The following is a 23,189-nucleotide window of genomic DNA, read 5'->3' on the forward strand; positions in this document are numbered from 1 at the left end:
CGTTGTGGTTACCATGGGGTTAAAATTTAACATTCTAAATATGTAACAATCATATTTGGTTTGATACCAGCTTAACTTCAATAGCATGTACATATGCTTATCTTGTACCTCACTGCCCCCCTTCCTTTTCGTTTGGAGTTATTACCATTTATATCTTTGTACATTATATGTCCAAAAATTAAGATTTATCATTGCTTCCTATGCATTTGCATTTTGTAGGAAGTAAGAAGTGGAATTATATGCCAAACAATACAATGCAATAATACAGGCATTTGCAATTACCCAAACAGTTACCTTTACTGCAGGTCTTTATTTCTTTATGCTGCTTTGAACCACTCTCTAATGTCTCTTCCTTTCAATTTGAAGAACTTCGTTTAGCATTATTTTTAGAGCCACCTAATGGTAATGAAATTCCTGAGCTTTTGTTTATCTGAAAATGTTTTAATCCCACCCTCATTTCTGAAAGAGAGTCTCATCAGATAGAAAATTCTTAGGCTAGCAGTTATTTTTCTTCAGCATATTAAGTATTTCATACCCTACCTTTCTTTTTTTTTTTTTTTTTTTTTTTTTTTTTTTTTTTTTTTTTTTAAGACAGAAAAGGAAGGAAGGATAGAAGGAAGGAAGGGAGGAAGAAAGGGAAACATCTTTAAACATTTTCTTATTTTATTATATTTTGTTTGTTTGTTTGTTTTTTACATGGGCTGGGGCCGGGAATCGAACCGGGGTCCTCCGGCATGGCAGGCAAGCACTCTTGCCCGCTGAGCCACCGCGGCCCGCCCTACCCTACCTTTCTTGCGTCAGTGGTTTCGAATGAGAAATCAGCACTCAATCTAATTGGGTCTCCTTTGTACATAACATGTTGCTTTTCTCTTGCAGCTCTCTGAACTCTCTCCTTGTCCTCTTCATTTGATAATGTAGTCAATGTATGATGGAGAATATTTTTCTTCATTTTTATCCTTTTGGTGTTCTCTGAGCTTCTTGGATGTGCACATTCACATCTTTTGCTAAGTGTCTTAGCTGGGGTTCTCTAGAGAAATAGAATCAAGAGATATCTGTAGATATAAGATTTATAAAAGTGTCTCACATAACCATGGGGATGCAGAGTCCAAGGTCTGTAGGGCAGGACACAAGCTGTCAGCTCCAGTGAAGGTCCTCACTGAACTCTCAGGAAAGGCTGGTTGGCTGAAGGAGAAAGAGTGATTGTCTCTTCTGAATCCTCCTTAAAAACCTTCTGGTGATTAGATTAAGCATCACTCATTGCAAAAGACTCAGTGCAATCAGCTGTGGATGCAGCCAACATGGTCATGATTTAAGTCCATGAAATGTCCTCAGAGCAATAGACAAGCCAGTGCTTGCCTGACCAGACAACCACTCACCACCCCCTGGCCAAGTTGACACATGAATCTGACCATGATACTAAGTTTAGGAAGTTCTCTTTCTTAATTCCTAGTCTATTCCTTCTTCCCCTTTCTCTCTGTCTTTTCATTCTGGGATTCCCATAATGCATACTTGTTATGCTTGATGGTGTTCAATATCTGTCTTAGGCTATTTTTCCTTTTAGTATTTCTTTTTCTGCTTCTCAGCTTAACTCATTTCAAGTGCCTTCAGGTTCACTGTTTGTTTCTTCTGCTAGCTCCAATCTGCTCTTGAAACCTTCCTGGGCTTTTTTCTTTTCTTTTCTTTTTTTAATGATTAGAGGAATTTTTTTGCCTACATGCATTTTCCCTCATTGGCTTTTTTAAATGCAATTTTATTGAGATATATTCACATACCATATAATCATCCAAAGTGTACTATCAGTGGTTCACCATATCATCATATAGTTGTGCATTCATCATCACAATCAATTTTTGAACATTTTCATTACTCCAAAAAAATACATATAAGAATAGAAGTAAGAAATAAAAATGGAAAAGAACACCTAAAACATCCTTTGCCCCTTATCACCCCCCATTATTTATTTATTTTTTATCCGTATTTTTTGTACTCATCTATCCATGTACTAGTCAAAGGGAATGTCAGCCACAAGGTTTTCGCAATCACATGGTCACACTGTAAAAGCTATATGTGTGTGTGTGTGTATACAACTTCATCTTCAAGAATCAAGGCTACTGGAATACAGTTTCAGGTATTTCCTTCTAGTTGTTCTAATCCATTACAAACCAAAAAGGGATATCTGTATAATGCATAAGAATAACCTCCAGAATGACCTCTCAACTCTATTTGAAATCTCTCAGCCACTGAAACTTGATTTTGTTTCATTTCTCTTCCCCTTTTTTGGTCAAGAAGCCTTTCTCAATCCCACAATACCAGGTCCAGGCTCATCCTTGGGAGTCATGTCCCATGTTGCCATGGAGATTTATATCCCTGGGAGTCATAGCCCATGTAGGGGGAGGGCAGTGGTTTACCTGCCAAGTTGGTGTCAAGAGTGAGAGGCTCCTGGTCATTTTTTATTTCAGTTGTTGTGGCCTTCAACTGCAGGAGTTCTGTTTGGTTCATTTTAAAATTTCTCTTTAATAAGTTTCTCATATTGCTCATTCATTGTTTTCTTGATATCCTTTAGTTCTTTCTTTGTACTTTCTTTCATCTCCATCAGCATTTTTAAGAGCGTTTTTTAAAGGTTTTGTTTGGAATGTCCATATTCATGTCTACATCGGCATTTTCCGTATTTTTATCCTCTTCCTTTGGATGGGCCATCATTTCCTGTTTCCTTGTTTCTCTTGTACTCTTTTGTTGCTGACTGTATATTTTAATATTTAAAAATGCTAACTCTGGGATTTGCTCCCTGGGATGTCTGTTTTTGGTTTTGTAACCAGCTGGTAATAAGAGATTTTCTTTAGCTTCAACCTTTCTATCAGGAAAATCTCTCCAAGGTGAATGCAGTGTGCAGAGTTTTCCCTGTCTGTCTGGGCTCCTGTCTTGTCCTAAACGTTTTTGCTGGTTAGTGTTTTGTAGTTCCCCATTTATAGGAGTCTGGTTGTCCCCTCTGTTTCTCTGGAGACAACCCCCCCTCCCCCGCTCCCATGTATTTGAAACTGGCAGGCCTTTGTCCCAGACTGTCCGTATGTGTAGTTTTTTCATACTCCTTTGGTTGTCACACTTTCCCTGGAGGGCATATTCTGGGAGGATCACTCCAGGAAGGACTTTCTCAAATCAGTCCTTCCCAGCCAATACAGGGGTCAGGGACCCAGGAAAGGGGGTGCAGATAGCTACAAAGTGCCCTGGGGAGGGGCCAGAATCTTCTCTGATGGCTCCCCAAAACCGAGCTTTCCTGGCCTGCCCAGCAGATGCGACCGTTCAGCTAATTGTCCCCTTCGGCCCAGTCTACACTCTGTCTTTAACTGTCCACCACTTTTGTATTGAAACAATGGCTGCTGTCACCCATGTTAGGGCAGGGTTGAAACTCTGAACCCGGTGTTCCAATCAGTGATTGACCATGCTCACCCTGTTCTTAAGGAAGAGGTGGGTGTGGGTTTTTTTGACAAGTTGAGCAGAGTTTTAATTACTTTCCAAGAGAGTAAAGAGCCATGTGTGAGAGAATATGCACATGCCCCCTGGGTTTGCAGGTGGCAGGTATTTATGAGCGTCAGACAAAAGAAGAAAAGAGAAAAAATGTTTCAAGGTTGGGGGACCTGCTGGGTAGGTGTTTATAGCAGTTAGGAAAGAATAGAAGCATGTTATGGTGGTTGGGAACTAGGGAGCTTCGCCCACATCTTTCATCCTTCTTGGCAGTTCTTTGTGTTCTCTTGGTTGGGTGTTCTAGCGCAGTTCCTGCTGCTGTGGTGTTTCCCGCTAGCGCTATGGAGGTTACCCAAGGCTCAGCAAATTCTACAGAGTTCTGTGAAGAACCAGAGCTGGAGCTGTGCCTGGGGCACATCAAACAGCCTTCAGTGAGGTTGTTGAGGGAGGGATGGTCGAGCCAGGACTGGAAAGGGAGTGCAAGTCCCTCTGTGGAGAGACGGACGTTCATTCTTCCAGTGCCCATGCTGTTGACAAGCAGAGCATGGTCCCAGCCTTGCGGCAGCCTCCTTTCTATACACACATTCACATCTCCAGTGACTTGGTTGTTGGCAGTTGAAGCAAGGTTCTACTCCCAACTCAGAACTCTGCTTACTCAGCTGGGCTTAGAGTAACCTTCCTGTGTTGTCGAGGATTCTTTTGCCAATGTGCTCAGTAATCAATTCCCTTGGTCCTGATGTGGAATTGCAGCATGTCCCATGATGTGGCCTTCAGGCTGGTGCCAGTTAAGGTCATCAGATGTTCATGAGCTTTGGACCAAATGTGGGATTCCTCATCGATAGTAGCAGATAAGCTGGGATTGTGAAGGAGTTGAGGTTTCCCCCCATGGGCCATCAAAATGTTAGGTGAGCCTGCCATGCGGGTCATGAAAGAATTCGCCATAGAGAGAGCAAGTTAAGTTTGAATTACTTTCCAAGAGAGCAAAGGTCCTGTGCGAAAGAATGTACACAGGCCAGGAATAGGATTTTATGTGCTTTTCTGACATTAGCTGCTAGCCAGAGACTGGATCCTGCAGCAGCCTGCCCTGAATGTCAGGGATGGTTGCCAATAGCTACCATGTGAAGAGAGCAATTTACAGTTTTTTACCATAATTTTATTCCCTTCCACACTTCTTTGGATGCTATTCAATGTTATTCTGACCTCTGAGATTTCACAGTAGTTGTTTCAGACAGTTCCTGAATGTTTAGTATGTGTTTTGACGGAAGGACTGAGTCCTGGAGCTCCCTACTCCATCTTCCCTGTCAATCTGTCTCTGGATGTGGGTTTTTTTTTTTCCCACTTGAAAATAATTTATTGCGTTTCCTTCCAAGGCTTAGCTAATTTATAAAAAAGGGATCAAAGTTTACAGACTGCTTAGTTCAGACTAAGATTGCAAATGAGCAGCAGTGTCTCGGTGGCACATGTGCGCTGCTATGTATTTGCATTTAAAACAAGTTCCCCCAAGTTTTAATTATTGCCTTCAGAGATGCTGCACTCCTTACACATGATCTCCCACCACATACTTGGATCATTAGTCAACAAGTCACAGGAATGGTATAGAACTGGTTTTGTTTGTTGCCCTCCTGATATAAAAATAAAAATTTTCAGTTCATCTCTGAAAAATGGTCAAAAATCCATTTTGTTCTGTTTCTACTTTACATAAACTTCATATTCAACCCGATATCTTTCTGACTGCATTTTCTTTCTTGCTATTGGGCATGAAATTGCTACGGTTGAACTTCTGACTGCTTTGCTGTAGATTTGAGCAAATTTTGAGCACCGGTGGACTTCGTCTTCTCATTTGCCACTTCTTTTGCAAGTTTTTGTTGCTTGCGAAAGAAGCAGCTGGGCAGTTTTGTTCACAAAGTCCTTGGTACTCTTCCTTGAGCTCTGTGGTCTGCAGAGTAACTTCTGGGTCCAGCACGTATAATTTCTTCAACTCATTAGGGTGCAGCCCTGCTTCACCCAGGATGTCCTTGGCCATACCTGTTTCCTTTCCAGCTTCCCTAGAGAAGTTCTGCTCTGAAGGGGTGAAGTGGCAGCTGGAAGGAGGCATGTCATAGGAGCAAGTGTCAGAAAGAATAAAGTCCAGTTACTTGTCACAGAAGTCTTTCATTCAACACACATTTCTTTTTTTTTCTTCCAATTATGTATCTATTTATTAAACATAACCACGTACAAACACAAACATTCTTGCCATATCATCATTCCATTCTTGATATATAATCAGTAACTTACAATATCATTACATAGTTGTATATTCATCATCATGATCATTCTTAGAACATTTGCGTCAATTCAGAAAAAAGAAATAAAAAGAAAACAGAAAAAAATTCATACATACCATACCCCTTACCTCTCCCTTTCATTGATCACAAGCATTTCAATCTACTAAATTTATTTTAACATTTCAACACACATTTCTTGAGTGCCTACTACATGCCAACACTGCTAGATGCAGGGAAACATGGTCCCTGCCCTGGAGGAGCACATGGTTTAGCTGGGTGAAGGCAGACTGCCAGTCTCAGATCAGCCACATGGTGCAGCCGAGGATGAAGTTGGTGGTGGCAGCAGTCTCTGGGCAGCAGCTTCAAGGCAGGGCCCACCTGCCTTGTGGATATATTCTTGAAGGGTGGGAGTGGAAAGGGGAATGAAAGGCTAAGTCAAGTTGTGCATTAGCTTTAAAAGAAAATTTTGAATATATTCTTTTTATTACTGATAAGGTAAACTTCTGTTGTGGTGATACTTCACAATTAAATGACATTTTCACAGAATAGTACTTTAGTTGCTTAAGTCATTATTTCTCAGGTTGCATTCCGCAGACCCTAGGGATTTTTGAAAATATTTTCAGGGAACTAAAATAAATCCTTTCATTTGAAAAGTGTACCTTCACATGTTTGAGATCTGCTGTGGGTAGATGGGAAGCTTTAAGAGGATGTAAAGCAAATTTTGCTTTAAAAAAAATAATCACTCAGGCAGTAGTATAGAAAGGTTAAAGTGAGGCAAGGCCATAAGCAGGGAGACTGTTTACCAGCTGTTAGAACATTCAAGGTGAATGAGATGGAAAAGAATACAAACGAAAGATCTTGAGGACGTTTTGGCAAAGAAGTTGGTGACCAAGTTAGGTATGGGAGTAAGGAAGAGAGATTCTAGCTTGGATGACAGGTGATAATGCTAAGAGCATGTTGGAAAGGGAAGATAATGGTGTCAATTTGGCACACACAGATACCTGGATATGTCTCACCACTGAACTTTTTAACCATTTTTATCTTTGCTTTAATGATTTGTAAGATTTTTAGTAAAAATGTACAATCCAAATTAAAAACCTACTGTAATGAGGCTATATGTGCGTGCATTTTTTTTCATGAAAGGAAATAATGTTGAGCATGAGTAAGAGAACATAAAATGCCGTAAAATCATATATCTGATATGATCATATCCCATGTTTACATTTTGTATTAAACGTTGTTATTACTTTCCCAACATTATTACGTTAAAGTGTCTTCTAAGAAAGTAGAAAAGTGTGTAAAAGCCTAGGAGGCCTAGAAAAAGCCATAGATTAGATGAAAAATTATATTTTGCTACTGTAACATGCACTTATTTTAAATCTTTAAGATATTTCATTTTTAAATTATACTCCATGTTTGCAGTGTAGAAGGAAAATATAATTCCTGTATGATACTATAGAGTATCATTGTGATTACATGCAACATATACCCACTAATGAGTTCACTGAATGTTAAATCATTAGTTGTGTTCTAAGTGCTTTGTCTTCAGTGAATTATAACATAGGCATTTAAGAACCGTTTCATGATATTTGGAGAAATTGGCTGGGGTTTTTGAAATTGCTAAGAAAACATTATTACTCTTCCCATTTAAAGTAATAGAATATAAACTCATTGTCTGAAAGTTTGCAATTCAGTCTGTTTTATGGGCCAAGTTAGATTCCCGTAAGAGGGACACCTACATTAATTTTGACCAACTGATGTCTGTGGGACATTTAGGTGGTAGAGCAGTGCTCTCAAATATGGCTGCACATTGGATTCACCTTTTAGAAAGAAAACAGTTCCCCAGATCCTCACTGCAAAGATTCTGACCAAGGAGATGCCTGGGAATCAGTATATCAATAGCTCCCCAGATCTTTTATGTGCAGTCATGGGTGAGAAGATTGGAGAGGTTCAATAAGTAGTTGTGTTGGTCCGACCTAAGAGGTATATTTGGGCTTGAAGAAAAGATTGTTTAATGACCCTCAAGTAAATGTCCACCATAATGCTGTAAGTGATGTCCTCAGATTCAGCCGTTAAAATGCAGTCTTGTGAGGTTAATCAGATGACCCTGGTTAGCCTGTGCAAGTAGCCAGCAAGGAGTTCAATAAAGCAATCCTACTCCATTCATGACTTGTCTGTGGTTTGGTGCCACCTGGTGGCAGTTGTGTGGTCCAGCCTAAATATCAGAAGGGACTATTTCCAGAGTTGGAATTGCCTACCACTTCCCTGCCCCGCCTTGCCCTCACATCTTCCCCACAATCATCCACCAAGATAAGAACTATGACCTGCCCTCCTCTGAGAATGGAGACTGGGAGAGAACAGGAAGCAGTCTCCAATAACTTTATTTACATATATGTATACTGTGGGTTACATTAGCATAAGATTTTACTGTTTGTGGGTAGTTTTACTGTGTTTTGGAGCCAGGGGGGATAATGCAATTACCCAAGGAAGGGTACATTTAAACTAAGACATAACGTGCATCCCCACATGTATATACATGTATACACATTTTAGAAATTACGTGTTCACGTCAGTGCCTCCAATTCCAGTCTACCCCCACAGGGTTCTGTTTTCTTCCCCCCTTGCATATTTGTCTGTCCCTTCTTTCACAGAGAGAGCCTGGATTCCAACAGCATTGGCACAATTAATCATTTCCTAAGTCTTTTATTACATCTAAAATAGGTTTGGAATTGCTTCATCCATACCACTACAATAAACAAACCTACTAAAAACAATGAGGATTTGTTTGCAATTCTTTACCCACCTCATCAACTCATCCAAGACTAAGTGCTTTAATCAAATACATCCTTTCTGGGAATGGTGTTCATTTAAGCTACAATTAGATTCATTTGTTCCAGTTTGCTTTCAGTTTTAGGTGCCCCCACCACATGTTAACACTGTCTAGATTTTTCTTTTGCTTTGGCAGGCACTGGGAATGGAACCCGGGTTTCTGGCATGGTAGACGAGAACTCTGCCTGCTGAGCCACCATGGCCCACCCAACACTGTCTAGATATTTTATGATACTTAGTAATTATTGTTAATTTTGTTTAAATTCTGTTTAAAAAAATCTGCAATATTTATAGATGAAATGGAATGCTATCTGGAGCTATTTCAGAATACTCCAGGATAGGAGAAAGGGAGGAAATATGTAGTAAATAAATTAAACAAGACTGGCTATGAATTCATAATTTGTGAAGCTGGGTGATTGGTACATGTAGGATTATTATGTTATGTCTGTGTATTTTTGTGTATGTTTGAAATTTCCTATATAAAATTTTCTAAAAATGTATGCTTTGTCTCTGTTGTTCTCAAGTTGTTTCATGGAACAAGAATCATAGTTTTTATTTCCCTTTGTATTACCTAGTTGTTTTTAGTGGATGCTCAGTTGGTTTTTTTTTGTATGGCCAGGCTCTGGGAATCAAACCCCAGTCTCCAGCATAGCAGGCGAAAATTCTGCCACTGAGCCACCAGTGCCCTGCCCTCAGTTGCTTTTAATTGTACATTAGAAGTCAAGTGAAGCTAATATAAAACATAGAAGTAGTTTCAGATATATGGAAATGTCCAGCTATGTCTGATAAACTTTTTAGAAAACCTTTTTTATTGTCCTTTAAAAGCCATTAGGGTGCATAATGTGCATCCCCACATGTATATACATGTATACATGTATACATATGTATACAGCGGTGGCTCAGTGGTAGCATTCTTGCCCGCTGTGCAGGAGACCCGGGTTTGATTTCCAAAGCCTGCGCACGCCAAAAAAAAAAAAACGTTAGGGTAAGCTTCACCAGTTATAGTAATAATTGGCATTCATCACTGTTATTAACGATGTGAAATATTAATGATATCTATATAATCTAGCTACAGGAAATTACAGTTTCATCAAATCTTAGAGTTAAATTGGGCAACATCTCCATCGTTCTTTTATCCCCTGAAATGAAGGGAAAATTGGAAACTTTGATACACAGGGACTGCACTCAGGATGTAGACTGCCTTGTGCACCAATTCGAAGACCTAGTTAGGAAGTCTTTTCTTGAATACAGCCTTATAGAAAAATGGGAAGGGATTTGGCAACTAGTTATTTTTGCCATTAGTATCTTTTTTTTTTACCTGGAGAGGTAGAAAATGATTATGACCTAAATATATAAAAGTTGATTTGGGTCTTTGTTTTTTGTTTTTTTGTGTTTTTTTGGTGCTGTTCTTTATTTAGGGGAAAAGCCATATGTTTGTACAGTCCCTGGCTGTGACAAAAGGTTTACAGAATATTCTAGTTTGTATAAACACCATGTCGTTCACACCCACTCCAAACCGTACAACTGTAACCATTGTGGAAAGACGTACAAGCAGATCTCCACGCTGGCCATGCACAAGCGGACGGCCCACAACGACACTGAGCCCATCGAAGAGGAGCAGGAAGCCTTCTTTGAGCCTCCCCCAGGTGAGAGCTTTGTCTCTGTGCTTAGGAAGCAATGGTTGTGAACATGCTTTATGATAATAGCATTTTGTCAAGTGATACAGTTTTATTAAGAATGTTCTTTCTGTTTGACTGATGCGTTCAGAAACTGTGTTTTGCCTCTTTTGGGTGGCCCCTTTCCTTAGAGCCTCAGCTGTGTAGTCTTCATCCTGCTGCCCTTTGCAGCTGATTGGTCATTCATCTTGCTGCCTTCACAGTTAGGTGAAAAAAGCTAGTTAAAGAAGAAGGGAAAGAACAAATCCCTATGTGATTATATTATTCTTGAGCCAAAACCCTGGAACTGTGCATAGTTAGATATTACAATAATTGCTGAATCCTTTCAGAAAGTTAGAAAGTAGACTTTTAATGGTATCAAACGTTGGTTATAAAAATCTTCCCTTTTTTTAACTTCCTTATTCTCTTCCTTAAATGTTAGTTTTTCCTATCATCAGAATTTCTTACATTTTAGAAAATAGTGCACAATATAGTAAATATTTTATTTTAAAAACTAAACTAAGATTGCTTTTCCATAGTATGATTTGTGTTCCTTTTCTCTCTCATGATCTCCTTGCTTTTGTAGCCCATTAGAATAATGGTATATAAATAGCCGTGGAAAAGAACAAGAAGAAACAAGTAATGACTGTTATGCAAGTTACATCCTGATAAGCATGGTTGTATGAGTGCTTGCATCAGAGTCTGACTTTTAAGAAGCTCTCTTAGATTAGCATAGTAAGTCTTTTTTTTGGAGAGGAAAGAACATATTTACCCCCTTTCTGGCCTCACGGAAGGTAGAAAGTGATGGAAGAAGAGAGGGATCAGTAATCTTCCTAGTAGTCAAGTATAGCAGTAATAGATTTAACTTGTTTACTTGCTCATTCCTGGATAGAGGTTTCTGTTCTGTTGCGTATTAAATGATTAACCTTATTCTAGATAATATGCCATTGCATTATCTTTACCTAATGATATCATTGTATACTGATGACTAAAAGACTAAGTATTTTCGTATCAGCAGGTTGTATTTACAAACCATTCAGGTTTTGTGGTTAATGTTTATGAAGATTGTCTTATCACTTTTCATGTTTGCTTAAATGAATGCAAAAGCTTAGTTCATGCCTGTCTTATTGGAAGGGTTGTTTGCCAGTCAGCCTTCCTGTGTAGCTCTTACCCTCCCTGGCCCCAACACACATGCACAGCATGACACATTCACTCCAACTAGGAGAACAAAAGAGGTCCTCCAAAATTAGAACACTTTAATTTGATTGTGAGAAGGTTTGATTTGGTTTGGCTTTGCAAAAGTGAAGGTGGAGGAATTGGAAGGAGGAACTGGGAGCTGTTTTCATAATTTAGAATATAATGCACATAGATTTTCGTTTGTATAGTTTTATTTTTAATATTTAAATGTCCTCTATTGTTTAAACAGTTTGGTTGATCAAATAAATATTTGATTAATTTGTTTTAAACAGGTCAAAGTGAAGATGTTCTTAAAGGGCCCCAGATCACATATGTTACGGGTGTAGAAGGGGAGGATGTTGTATCTGCACAAGTAGCTACAGTGACCCAGTCTGGGTTGAGTCAGCAGGTGACACTCATATCCCAGGATGGAACTCAGCATGTAAGTATCCACCAAAAGCCAACGAAGTTAAATGATACTTTTCTAAATAGGCTCGAAAGGTCCCAATTGAGAAATTTGTACCCTGGAATATCAAGGCACAAAGTTTGGACTTCAGCACAAACTGAAAGAGACCTCAGGCAGGGAAGTTAGTAGAGAGAAATGTATGAGACTCTGTAAAAGTCAGATGGTGTTATTGATATAACTCAAGTGTAAGGTGATACAGGTTAGAACAACGATGAGATTGAGGGCTTGAAAAATAATGGGTCCATGTGAAACACAACTCAGAGAAAAGATGAAATTTGGTAGCTGATTAGATCCAGGAGACGAGATTGAGAAACCACAGTCTTGGCTAAGGAGGCAAGGATATGATGGCGTCATTAAAAGATCATACGAAGTCAGTGATGGGTAAGTCTGTAAAATTTCCAAAATGTAACTGCTATCAGAAATCATGAATATTCACACAACAGACTTCACTAAGTCAGTGGAGCAGGTATCTTGATTTCCTCAGAAAATTGTAATACAATGGTTTTTCTCTGATAGTCATGTGTTGTTCTAGATGCTCCTAACCTAAAATAATTCAGACTTGATTTCGTTTTTAAGCTCTTGCCAGAGTTCTCTAAGTACGTGGTGGAAATGGGCGCATGGGGTATGAGGTGCTTCTTTATCCTCACAGAGAACTCTCTCCCAGCTGCCTTTCTTATCGCTGAACCATCCATGATTAGTGTGTCCTTTGTTTTGATAACTTAACATGCTGATATTATCTAGGAGCAGAACATATTCAGGATTGGAAAAGCACTTGAGCCATTCCATTCATCCCCATCTGCCTCACTTTTGAACAACACTAATTCTACACGGTATCCTTTTCCATTAACAGGAATGCAAAATTAAACATATTTAATAACACTTTTAATTCAGCATCAGCCGTTTTCTTGAATTAGAACATCACAGACAGAGGGCCTCTGGAGTTCATTTTATCTAACCTCCCTCCCTGTACAGGAATAGTTTCCTCTACTGTAGCAGGGAAAGAGCTTCTGCTGAGCTATCCCCAAGGCATAAAGCAGATTCTCTGTTAAGAGGCAGCCTGTTCCATTGTTGGATAACTCCAGTATTTATCAAACTGTAACCCACCCCTATATCATTCACTCATGGCTCTTCTTACCACAAAGAATGAATCAGTTCCCTCTTCGTGATCTCCAAAATGACTATTGTCCCCCATCTCAATGTTGTATTTTCTCTAAATTTAACTGTTCCATTTCCTTCAGGAATTAAATTTTCATTCCATTCATTTAGTTAGTTAAACCAACAGATATTTATTGAACATCTACCCTATGCCAGGCGTTTGGAGGATAAGGCTGGGGGGGATTGGAAGAGAGATCTCATAGTCTACTAGGAGAGAGACATTTCTAAAATGAATAATTCCGCATAACAAGGAGTATATAACTGACGGGTATATAAAATACTATGGCAACCAAGAGGTGGCTACTTCATCCTGAAGGAGACTTGGAGGCCTCATGGAGATTAGCCATTCAGATGGGTCTTGCAAGATTTTAATGAGCTCACCGAGCAGAGAGTGGAGGGAAGGGTGAAGTCACAAAGACATAACAGGATATAACACTCTCTGGGACCGAACATGACTAGTTGTGGCTGGAGTGCCAGATGCTGGTTTTGAAGTAATAAAAGATGAATCTGGACGAGTTGGTAGGGGCCTGATCATGAAAGTTCAGCAAAACGAGACTTTTTAAAAAAAAAAAAAAAAAAAAAAAGAAAGATAGTAAAGTGGAGGATGGTTAGGGAGGAGCTACACTGAATACCTGGAGAGCCATTGGATTAGTGCAGAAATTCAGATAAGGGAAAAATAAAGGTCTAAATTAGCAGTAGAGATGGAGAGAAAGAGATGCACTAAAGAAATATTCAGTTTTTCTGATGATCCAAAATACTTTATTCCATTATAAAAAGCTTATTTGTTCTCACAGAGTAAACTTTTATTTTTATATTATATTATATACAAAAAAATATAATAAAGATTGCCAAATATAACAAGAAACATTCTCTGATTTGTAAATTGCATCATATCACAGGTCAACATATCTCAAGCGGACATGCAAGCTATTGGCAATACCATCACGATGGTGACGCAGGACGGCACGCCCATCACAGTCCCTGCTCACGATGCCGTCATCTCCTCAGCAGGAACACACTCTGTTGCCATGGTTACTGCAGAGGGGACAGAAGGGCAGCAGGTAATTCCTTTCTTCTGTTATATCAGTGAATACATACAACATTATGAAAACTGTGACATAGATGTACAGTGTTAAGAACCTAAGATTGAATTCAAGCTTTGCAACTTCTAATCTACTTAGCTTTCTGAGCCTCAGTTTTTTCATATCTGTAAAAAAAAATTTCAGTATATAGAGAACGTCCTCATTCTTTTTTAAGACTGTATCATATTCCAAGGTGTGGATGTCTGTAATCTATTTAAACCATCTTTTGCTGTTTCAAACAACATATAACCTTGTGCACTTGTGATTTTGTATATGTGTAAGTATATCTGCAAGATAAAACCCTGTTTGAGAAAGGCTTCTTGACCAAAAGGGGAAAGAGAGAAATGAGACAAAGTTTCAGTGGCTGAGAGATTTTGTTTTTTTTTACTTTTAATTATATAATATAACATATATACAGAGCAAAGAAAGAAAAAAGCAATAGTTTTCAAAGCACTTTTCAACAAATAGTTACAGAACACGTCCCAGAGTTTGTCAGGGCTACCATAGGTGACTGAGAGATTTTAAAGAGAGTCGGAGGTTATCCTGGAGGTTATTATTATGAAAAGGAAAAAAAAAAATGATAACCCCCTAGAGTAAGATTGACAGTGAAAAAAAGATAAATGCATTTATAATTTCAATAAATATTGCCAAACTTCCCTCCAAGGGTTGTGTGAATCTACTTTCTCACTTGTAGTGTTTGAGTAAGCCTCTTTCCTTTGTGTTTTACTTTTTTTCTAACTTTTTATTGTAGTAACATATATACAACTCAACATTTCCCATTTTAACCACTTTCAAGTACACAATTCAGAGGCCTTAATTACATTCACAATATTGTGTTATCATCACTTACATCCTTTACCAAAACTTTTCCATCCCCAAGCAGAATATACCCATTAAGCATTAACTCCACATTCCCCCTCCCACCACCCATGCCCCAGTAATCTGTTATATACTTTCTGTATCTGTGAATTTGCATGTTCTGGTTATTTCATATATGTGAGATCATACAACATGTGTCCTTTTGTGTCTAGCTTATTTTACTTAACATATCTTCCAGGTCTTCCATGTTATAGCATGTATCAGAACTTCATTTCTTTTTATGGGTGAATAAAATTCCATTGTATGTATATGCCACGTTTTGTTTATCCAGTCATCTGTTGGATACTTGGTTGCTTCCATTTTTGGCTACTGTGAATAATACTGCTTTGAACATTGATGTACAAATATCTGTTCAAGTCCCTGCTTTCAACCCTACAGAGTATACACCTAGAATGGAATTGCCAGATCATATGGTAGTTCTATGTTTAACTTTTTTAAGGAACTACCAAACTGCTTTCCACAATGGCTCTATCACCATCCTCACCAACACTTGTTATTTTCTGTTTTTGATAATAGCCATTCTTATGGGTGTGAGGTGGTATCTCATTGTAGTTTTGATTTGCATTTCTCTAATAGCTAATAATAACAAGTATCTTTTCATATGCTTCTTGGCCATTTGTATAACTTCTTTGGAGAAAGGTCTGTACAAGTTATTTGTGCAGTTTTTAAATGGGTTGTCTTTTTTGTTATAGGAGTTCTTTATATATTCTGGATATTAAACCCTAATCAGTTATATGGGTTTCCAAATGTTTTCTTCCATTCTGTTGGTTGTTTTTTTTCTTTTGTTGCTCATGCTTTCATATAAAGTCAAAGAATCCATTGCCTAATACAAGGTCCTGAAGATATTTCCCTATATTTTTTTCTCAAATTTATGGTTTTGCTCTTGTATTTAGGTCATTGATCCATTTTGAGTTATTTTTTGTATATGATGTGTAGGGATCAGCTTTCATTCTTTTACATATGGATATACAACTTTCCCAGTTCTGTTTTTAAAAAAGACTAGTTAGTAAAGCTTTTACAGTGTGACTGTGTCATTGTGAAAACTTTGTGTCTGATACTCATTTTATACAGGGTTAAGCACAGATGAGTAAAACAAAAATAAGGATAAAAAATAAATAATAAAGGGAGATAAAGGGTAAAAATTGTATAGATTGAAATACTGTGGGTCAATGAGGGGGAGAGATAAGGGGTTTGGGAATTATGAGGTGTTTTTTTTTATTTCTTTCTAGAGTGATGTAAATATTCTAAAAATGATCAAGGTGAAGAATATATAGAACTATGTGGTGAGATTATGAGCCATTGATTGTAGAATATGGTTAGACTTTACATGTGGATACTTCTCAATAAAAAAATAAAAAGAAAGAAAAGACTAGTTATCCCCATTAACTTATTATATTCTTGTCAAAATCAACTGGGAATTGTAACAAATGTACCACACTAAAGCAAGGTATTAATAATAGGGTGGTATATGGGAACCCTGTATTTTATGCATGATTTTTCTGTGAATCCACCATATCTCTAGTAAAAATTTTAAAAAGAAAAATCAATTGGGTCTTTCCTTTGGCACTACTGCAAGCAGGCAGAGTACGCTCAGGCTTTAGAAGAGGCTCACCTCGCGCATCCTCCACTGTGGCAAGGAGAAGGCTTGGTTGGACTCCGGGGAGACCAATGAAATTGCCAATGCCAATTTCCATCAGCAGATTTGGAAGCTGATCAAAGTGGGCTGATCATCCACAAGCCTGTGGCTGTCCGTTCCCAGGCTTGATGCTGGAACAACACCTTGAACCTCCAGAACAGCCGGCATTTGGCCATAGGGAAGCAAAAGGGTACTGCCAGTGCTCCAATGCCTGAGAGGATAACCCGGGCAGGGATGAGAATCTAATCGTAATAACGTGAATCTAAAAAGATCAGCTGCCAAATGTATCACAACCTGCACCTGAAAGTGAGAGAGAATGTATTCAAGAACAGGTGGATTCTCATGGAAAACTTCCACAAGCTGGGAGTAGACAAGGCCTGCAAGAAGCTTCTAACTGACCGGGCTGAGGCCCACAGGTCCAAGACCCAGGAGGCACACACGTGCGTGAGGAATGGCTCTAGGCCAAGAAGGAGAAGATTATCAGGACTCTGTCAAAGAAGGAACAGACCAAGAAATAAAACTCTCCTTCTCTTGTCTGTACATAGTGGCCTTGGCAATTATGTAGGTCAGTCATTCAATAAAACAAGCCTTTATCTGTTGGCAAAAATTAAAAAAAAATCAATTGGGCAGAGATGTGAAAGTTTATTTCTGAACTATAAGTTCTATTCTATTAGTCTATATATCTCTTCCTGTGTCAGTACCACACTGTTTTGATTACTGTGGCTTTGTAATAAGTTTTGAAATCAGGAAATGTGAGTCCTCCAACTTTATTCCTCTTTTTCAAGATGATTTTTTCTGTTTGAGAGCCCTTGCACTCCATATGAGAACTGTTGCTTTCTGCTACCACCCTCTCCCATTTGAAGTTCAGGGGTCCTAAGGATTTGATGAGAGTTTATACCCAGACATCCCCCACTCTGTGATACTCTCTTCTCTGGGATATCCCTCTCAGTTTACAGTCATTCTAGCAATTCTCAACTCCATTATGACATCTTAGTTGCCCTTTACTTCTCAGACTGGGGAGTTCCCTCAGTGGAAAACTATTTAAACATAAATGTAACCCAGTGTGTGTTCCATCTTTCAAGAATCCCCTCCACTTTCTGCCTGCTCTTGATCCCCCTCCAGCGCTTCAAGAGTTGTTTTTCATATTTTTGGATAGAGTTTATAATTGCTATCTGCAGGAGAATTAGTCCAAAATAATCTACTCTGCCATTGCTGGAGCAAAATCTCTTTTTCTTAGTAAATTATGAAACGTGACTAGGATTGATCCAAATTGAATATCTATTATTTTTGAAAATCTAGTGTTTTTAGTGGATTAATGGTGAAGTAAAACAGCAATTTTAGTTTTAACCAGTCCTTCCTCTGAGTTTCACCGCATAAAATCATAGATATCATATAACACAAATAGTTGATATCATTTTTTATATTGTCTACACTGAAGAAGCAGCATTTGTGGTTTAATAGCCACAAAAGCACTTTAAACCACTCTATCTAGATGCATCAGGGAGACTATGGAATCTGAAAATGGGAAATGAGATTGTAAGAGATGTTGCTGTTTGTCGATGTCACTAGTTCCTTTAGCTTTGCTAATCAAGTGGAAATCTAATCTTAAGTGCTACAGGTTTACACGGGAGAAAATAGTATATTATCTACCACTGATTAAACTGAGGAATAAGCAGACATTTGAGATGTGCTTTAGTTCACGTTTAGCTGCCCAAGGAGCCACCGAGGAGTACTAGAACCTAAGTACAGCCAAGTCTCCCCGGGCTAAGGGAGCCTGGTAGAGCAGAACCACTTCTGTGTCCTCAACCATGTTTTGCCATTGGCTCACTTTATAAAGTTAGATAAATCCCTTCTCTCTGAGCTCAGTTTCCTCACATAAGAAAGAGAATTCCGAAATAGATAAAATGTAAGGTTTCTTCCAGCTTTAGGCTTCTACAAGTCTATAGTCAGAAAAGTGCTTTTCCTTTTTAATTTGAAGACAGTTCCTTACATTAAATGGACTTTAACCTATTTAAATTGTAATCTTAATTCTTCATGTGTTTTTGTTTTTTGTTTTGCTTAAGGTTGCAATTGTGGCTCAGGACTTGGCAGCGTTCCACACTGCCTCATCAGAAATGGGACACCAGCAGCATAGCCATCACTTAGTAACCACAGAAACAAGACCTCTGACCTTAGTGGCAACATCCAATGGCACCCAGATTGCAGTACAGGTGAGTGCAAGGGCAGACTGTCCTCAATCAATAGCAGCACCACTCATATCTCTCAGTGGGTGTACATCATGCTTTCTACATGTTGTGTATATGTATAATTATCTCCTTGGAGACAAACCTAGTGTAAACATAGACTCTAAAATTAGTCCTTTGAGAATCACTGCATAGTCCCATTTTACAGTGAGGTATGTCAGGCCCCTAGAAGGAGTCAGTCTCTGGGAAGAGTCACTGAATTCAAGCAGAGAATCTAGAATCCTAGATGCTGAGTGCAGAAGATTACCTATTTAAAATTATCTCTCCTTGGGGAGAGTTGTTTTTTTTCATATGTTTATTTGAATAAAAGGTTAGAATGTACTCAGGAAAATGCTACCTATTGTTTTTATTTACTGATATAGAAGCCAAAGGCTCAGGAAGCTTTCCAAATATCTATATCCATTGGTCAAACTGAGTAATGTCCCTTACATATATGAAGAGTTTATGAAAATCCTAAAGAAAGGGCGGGCCACGGTGGCTCAGCAGGTAAGAGTGCTTGCCTGCCACGCCCAAGGACCCGGGTTCGATTCCCGGTGCCTGCCCATGTAAAAAAAAAAAAAATCCTAAAGAAACTGCATTATCCACTCCCCACTGCCTTACAGGAATATGGTTTTATGCTCTTGGTGATTAGATCAGCAGAAATATCTTAACCCAAGTGTCAAACTACAAAGAGAGATTTCACTACATATAGTGTATAATATTTCTTTGGCAGTATGTTGACTGTGGCTTTTGAATTGTTAGTGTTTAATGTGTGTTCCTGTTTCAGCTTGGAGAACAGCCATCTCTGGAAGAAGCCATCAGAATAGCATCCAGGATCCAACAAGGAGAAACGCCAGGATTGGATGATTAATTCTCAGAACAATACAGCAATAAAACAGAAGGAGCCTTTCGTTTTCTGGCAGCAGAGGTCCATTCAGCCCAGGCCCAGGAAAATTACCAGTTTTCCATTCCCTGTTACACTGTTACACATTTTTATGCAAGGGTGGAGAACATGTTCTTCTTGACACTTGTGTGTATGTAACTCTTGGAATAGATTCCCAACTGATTGATTGTGTACAGGAAGTATGAAATTAGGGTGATACAGTAAATTTTCATGTTACTCTTTTAGCAGATCACAAACTCCTGGAGTCTACATGCAGGACAGTGAAGTCTTATGGAGTGTTAGGATGGATTTTAACTTACTGTGAAAAAAAAATAAAGGCTGTGTCTAAAATGTCAAAGGTTCTATACGTCAAACAATCATAATTCCAGAAGCCATCATGGATAATAAAGGATATAAAGCCTTCAAACATTTCCCCTAGTTAGTAGAGTATCTGCAGTTTTTATTCTACTGTATACTTGCCCATTTTTATTTGTATCTCATGGTTTGAAAACAATTCATTTATAGTTTCCCATCCCTTTTTAAAACCAACTCTTCAAGCTGAAATGCTAATTATATTAGCATTACAATGGATTATGTATAAAATCGCAAGGTTTGGTTACTTAAAATTAAAAAGTTAAATCCAGTGCTTTGGTTTTGTTAAAGATTTTACTTATTGTTCAGTTTTTTGTTAATGTTTTTTAAAATAATGAACTGTCCAAGTTTGACCATAGGCTGGTGCCCGGGATAACAGTGCTGTAATGGGAAATGGCTTTACTCTTAAATTAAGTTAGTGGGTTGGTGTAAATTATTTATTTTTGCTGATGTACTTTTGTTTTAAAGCTTATTTACCCCAAAGTTTTATTATTAATTTTGAATACAGCAATTTTTAAAATGTTACCTTTATATTTGTTTTATTAAACTGGCGTTGGGGGGGGGCAGGTATTGCAGAAAATACAAATGTAATTGATTATAACCCAAAACACATACGTTGAGAGTGTATTGTGTATCAGGCACACAGTAAGACTTTTACATACATTTTCCTCACAACAGTTCTGTGAACTATATGGGATTTACTGTCCCCGTTTGGTACATGGGGAAACTGAGGGTCCAGAGAGGTTAAGTGTCTTACCCAGGTGTTAACAGCTATGAAAAGGCAGGGCAAAGACTGAGAGGACCCAAACACTCTGACTCCATGTCCACTGTGATTTTTCACTGCACCACAGATGCCTCCTCAAATGATAATTTGTGGCTGAGATTATCAATTCAGCATAGGGTCCACCAAGCTCCAAAAAGGGGGGCGGGGGGAGATGGAAGCATTCTCCTGCAGTAGCCGCCCTGTGCTATTGTTCACCATGCTGTGTTTACCTGAAGAACTGAACTATGGCTGCTTTTCATCTCAAGATTTACAGTAAAGAGGAAAAAGTCCTGTGTGGTTTTTATTTAATACAAATGTTACCTTTGATCCGGCTCTTTGAAGTCTTCCTAAAAAGGCATGACATAGTCATTTGAAATGTGAAGCCTCTGAGGGTTGAACAAGGGATTGGCTACTGTCCCTTCAAAGCCCTTCATAGATAGCTAACGTCATAAAAGGTCTCGGTCACCCACAGATCTAGTTTTTGATCTTGACAGCAGTTTAAACACACACAAAACTCCCAGCTGAGGCCGGCTGCGGGTTAGAAAGGGGCTGGCGAGGTGGGGGAGAAGGGCAGAATCTGCTCTAGCTCCCTGGTCCTGGTTGCTGACAGGGAGTTCCTCCCGCAGGCGGGTCCTCCCCCTGGGCCCTGCCAGGCCTGCTCTGCTTGACAGGACCAAAATCCAAGCTATTGGCCCCTTACATCTGCCTTTGCTCAGATCCCAAGGTATTTATCCCTACCTCCCACCCCCCTTGGGGGCTGGGTTGGGCCGGGCTGAGCTGGGCCGTTCTTGTGGGCCTACTTATCCCTCAGCTCAAAAGAAAATGTTTTCCTACTGGTACCTAGAGTCCAGAGCAGAGCAGTACTGTTCCCTACCTACTTGCCTGGAAATGGGGCCTCAGGAGTGTAAGTGGCATTATTTCCCCTAAGAGAAGATCCCACCTGATGTGCTAACACTGGGCACAATAACCCTGGGCTGGTAAAGCTAGTGGATTCAGAATCTCTTCACACTACAGGACAGGAAGGAGCCCTCCCAGTGGGAAAGTCCCAGAAAGGCACTTGAAGCACTTAAGCAAGTGGAGCCACTCGCATCACCCTCTGCAATATGATCCAGACAATGCTCAAGACAAACCTTTCAGTCCAAGGAAAACACCCCACTCTATCCCGGCACAACATGGGGCCACTAAAAAAAAAGGTGCATTGCTTACAGTCTGCTCCTCACAAGGGTGTGGGGATTGGAATGGGAGAAGGATTTGGCATCCTTAATCTTCTACAGGTGGCAGCTGCCCATAGGGCCCAACTCCCCTGCAAGTCATCGGGGACAAACTTGACAGGGTCACATGCTGCCTTCCCATATGGCACCTCTGGGGCTAGATAAGTTAAGGGGAAACCGTGCACTGAGCACAGAGATTGACTGGAGTCCTTTTACTAACCCAAGGAGCTTATGATTCAGTGTTTCCTGACTCAGATAAGATTGCAGATTGGTCAGCTATGGGCAGATCCCAATAGTGAATTGAGAGAAGAAGGGCGAAAGGAAAATAGACACAGCTGAAGTCTCTTGCCAAGGAGAAGGGAGCAGATTGGAAGGAAGAAAGGCTACCTCAGTCCCTCCCATCTACGTACTTGATATACTTAGGTTTCCTTTGGAGATGAGGGCATCTTTCAAAGCACGCTGTAGCCAAATACCCTCTTTTCTCTTGCCTGAGGAACAGGGGGTACAACCAATGCAGTTGCAGAGGGCCCTGCGTGTGGGGTTAATGCACTGTGGCTGCAGTCTTGAAATTTTCAATACTTTTATCTTTGAATTTATGTTCTATAAGTGAAGTTCAGTGGGACAGAGGAGGGTGCAACGGAGGCTTGGAGCCTCAGTTTATGGCATAGTTCCACCACCAGCTACTCCCCAGGACAGGTTCTCACTGCCTCTCGTCTGCCCCCTAGAGTCCAGGTCCCATCTGGCCTATCCCTTCTTGTCATCAACGGGCGAATTCTGCTGCACTCTACCTTTGCCAGATCCTGGGTGCCAGAGCAGGGAAGGTCAGTGTCGGATTTATGCACCCTGGGGCGTCTTGGGGCAGGGCGTGGTGGCAGACCTCCCCATCCCGGCTGATAGCACCACAGGGCCCCTGGTGGACAGCTGCCTTAGCTGCATCTCGGCAGGCGCAAACCTCTTGCCCGTCCCGTCCCGGTGCTGAGTATGTCCTTGGCACTGAGTTGTTTCGGGGGAGGGGGGAGTTGAGCAAGATAGATTTATTTTACTAATAGAGATGTCAAAATGCAAACATATCTGTAAAATAATAGCTTGATAGTGACTTTAAGAGCATATTCATCTGCCACAAATACAATCTGT

General features: G+C 39.6%; 1 protein-coding gene and 1 pseudogene across 3 annotated transcripts in view; both read left to right on the forward strand.

The window, feature by feature from the left end:
* Positions 1-20,606, forward strand: part of ZNF143 (zinc finger protein 143) — a 93,265-nt gene extending 72,659 nt beyond the window's left edge. For all 3 annotated transcript variants that reach the window (XM_077113958.1, XM_077113959.1, XM_077113960.1), the window contains exons 12-16: positions 9,974-10,201; positions 11,680-11,828; positions 13,907-14,068; positions 18,668-18,814; positions 19,614-20,606. In XM_077113958.1, coding sequence (XP_076970073.1) covers positions 9,974-10,201; positions 11,680-11,828; positions 13,907-14,068; positions 18,668-18,814; positions 19,614-19,697 — 770 coding nt within the window. In that variant the 3' untranslated portion in view covers positions 19,698-20,606. The remainder of the gene's footprint in view (positions 1-9,973; positions 10,202-11,679; positions 11,829-13,906; positions 14,069-18,667; positions 18,815-19,613) is intronic.
* On the forward strand, positions 16,247-18,574 carry LOC143643924 (large ribosomal subunit protein eL19 pseudogene; annotated as a pseudogene).
* Positions 20,607-23,189: the final 2,583 nt, after the last annotated feature.

The sequence above is a fragment of the Tamandua tetradactyla genome, chromosome 8 (assembly GCF_023851605.1).
Source record: "Tamandua tetradactyla isolate mTamTet1 chromosome 8, mTamTet1.pri, whole genome shotgun sequence".
Lineage (NCBI taxonomy): Eukaryota > Metazoa > Chordata > Mammalia > Pilosa > Myrmecophagidae > Tamandua > Tamandua tetradactyla.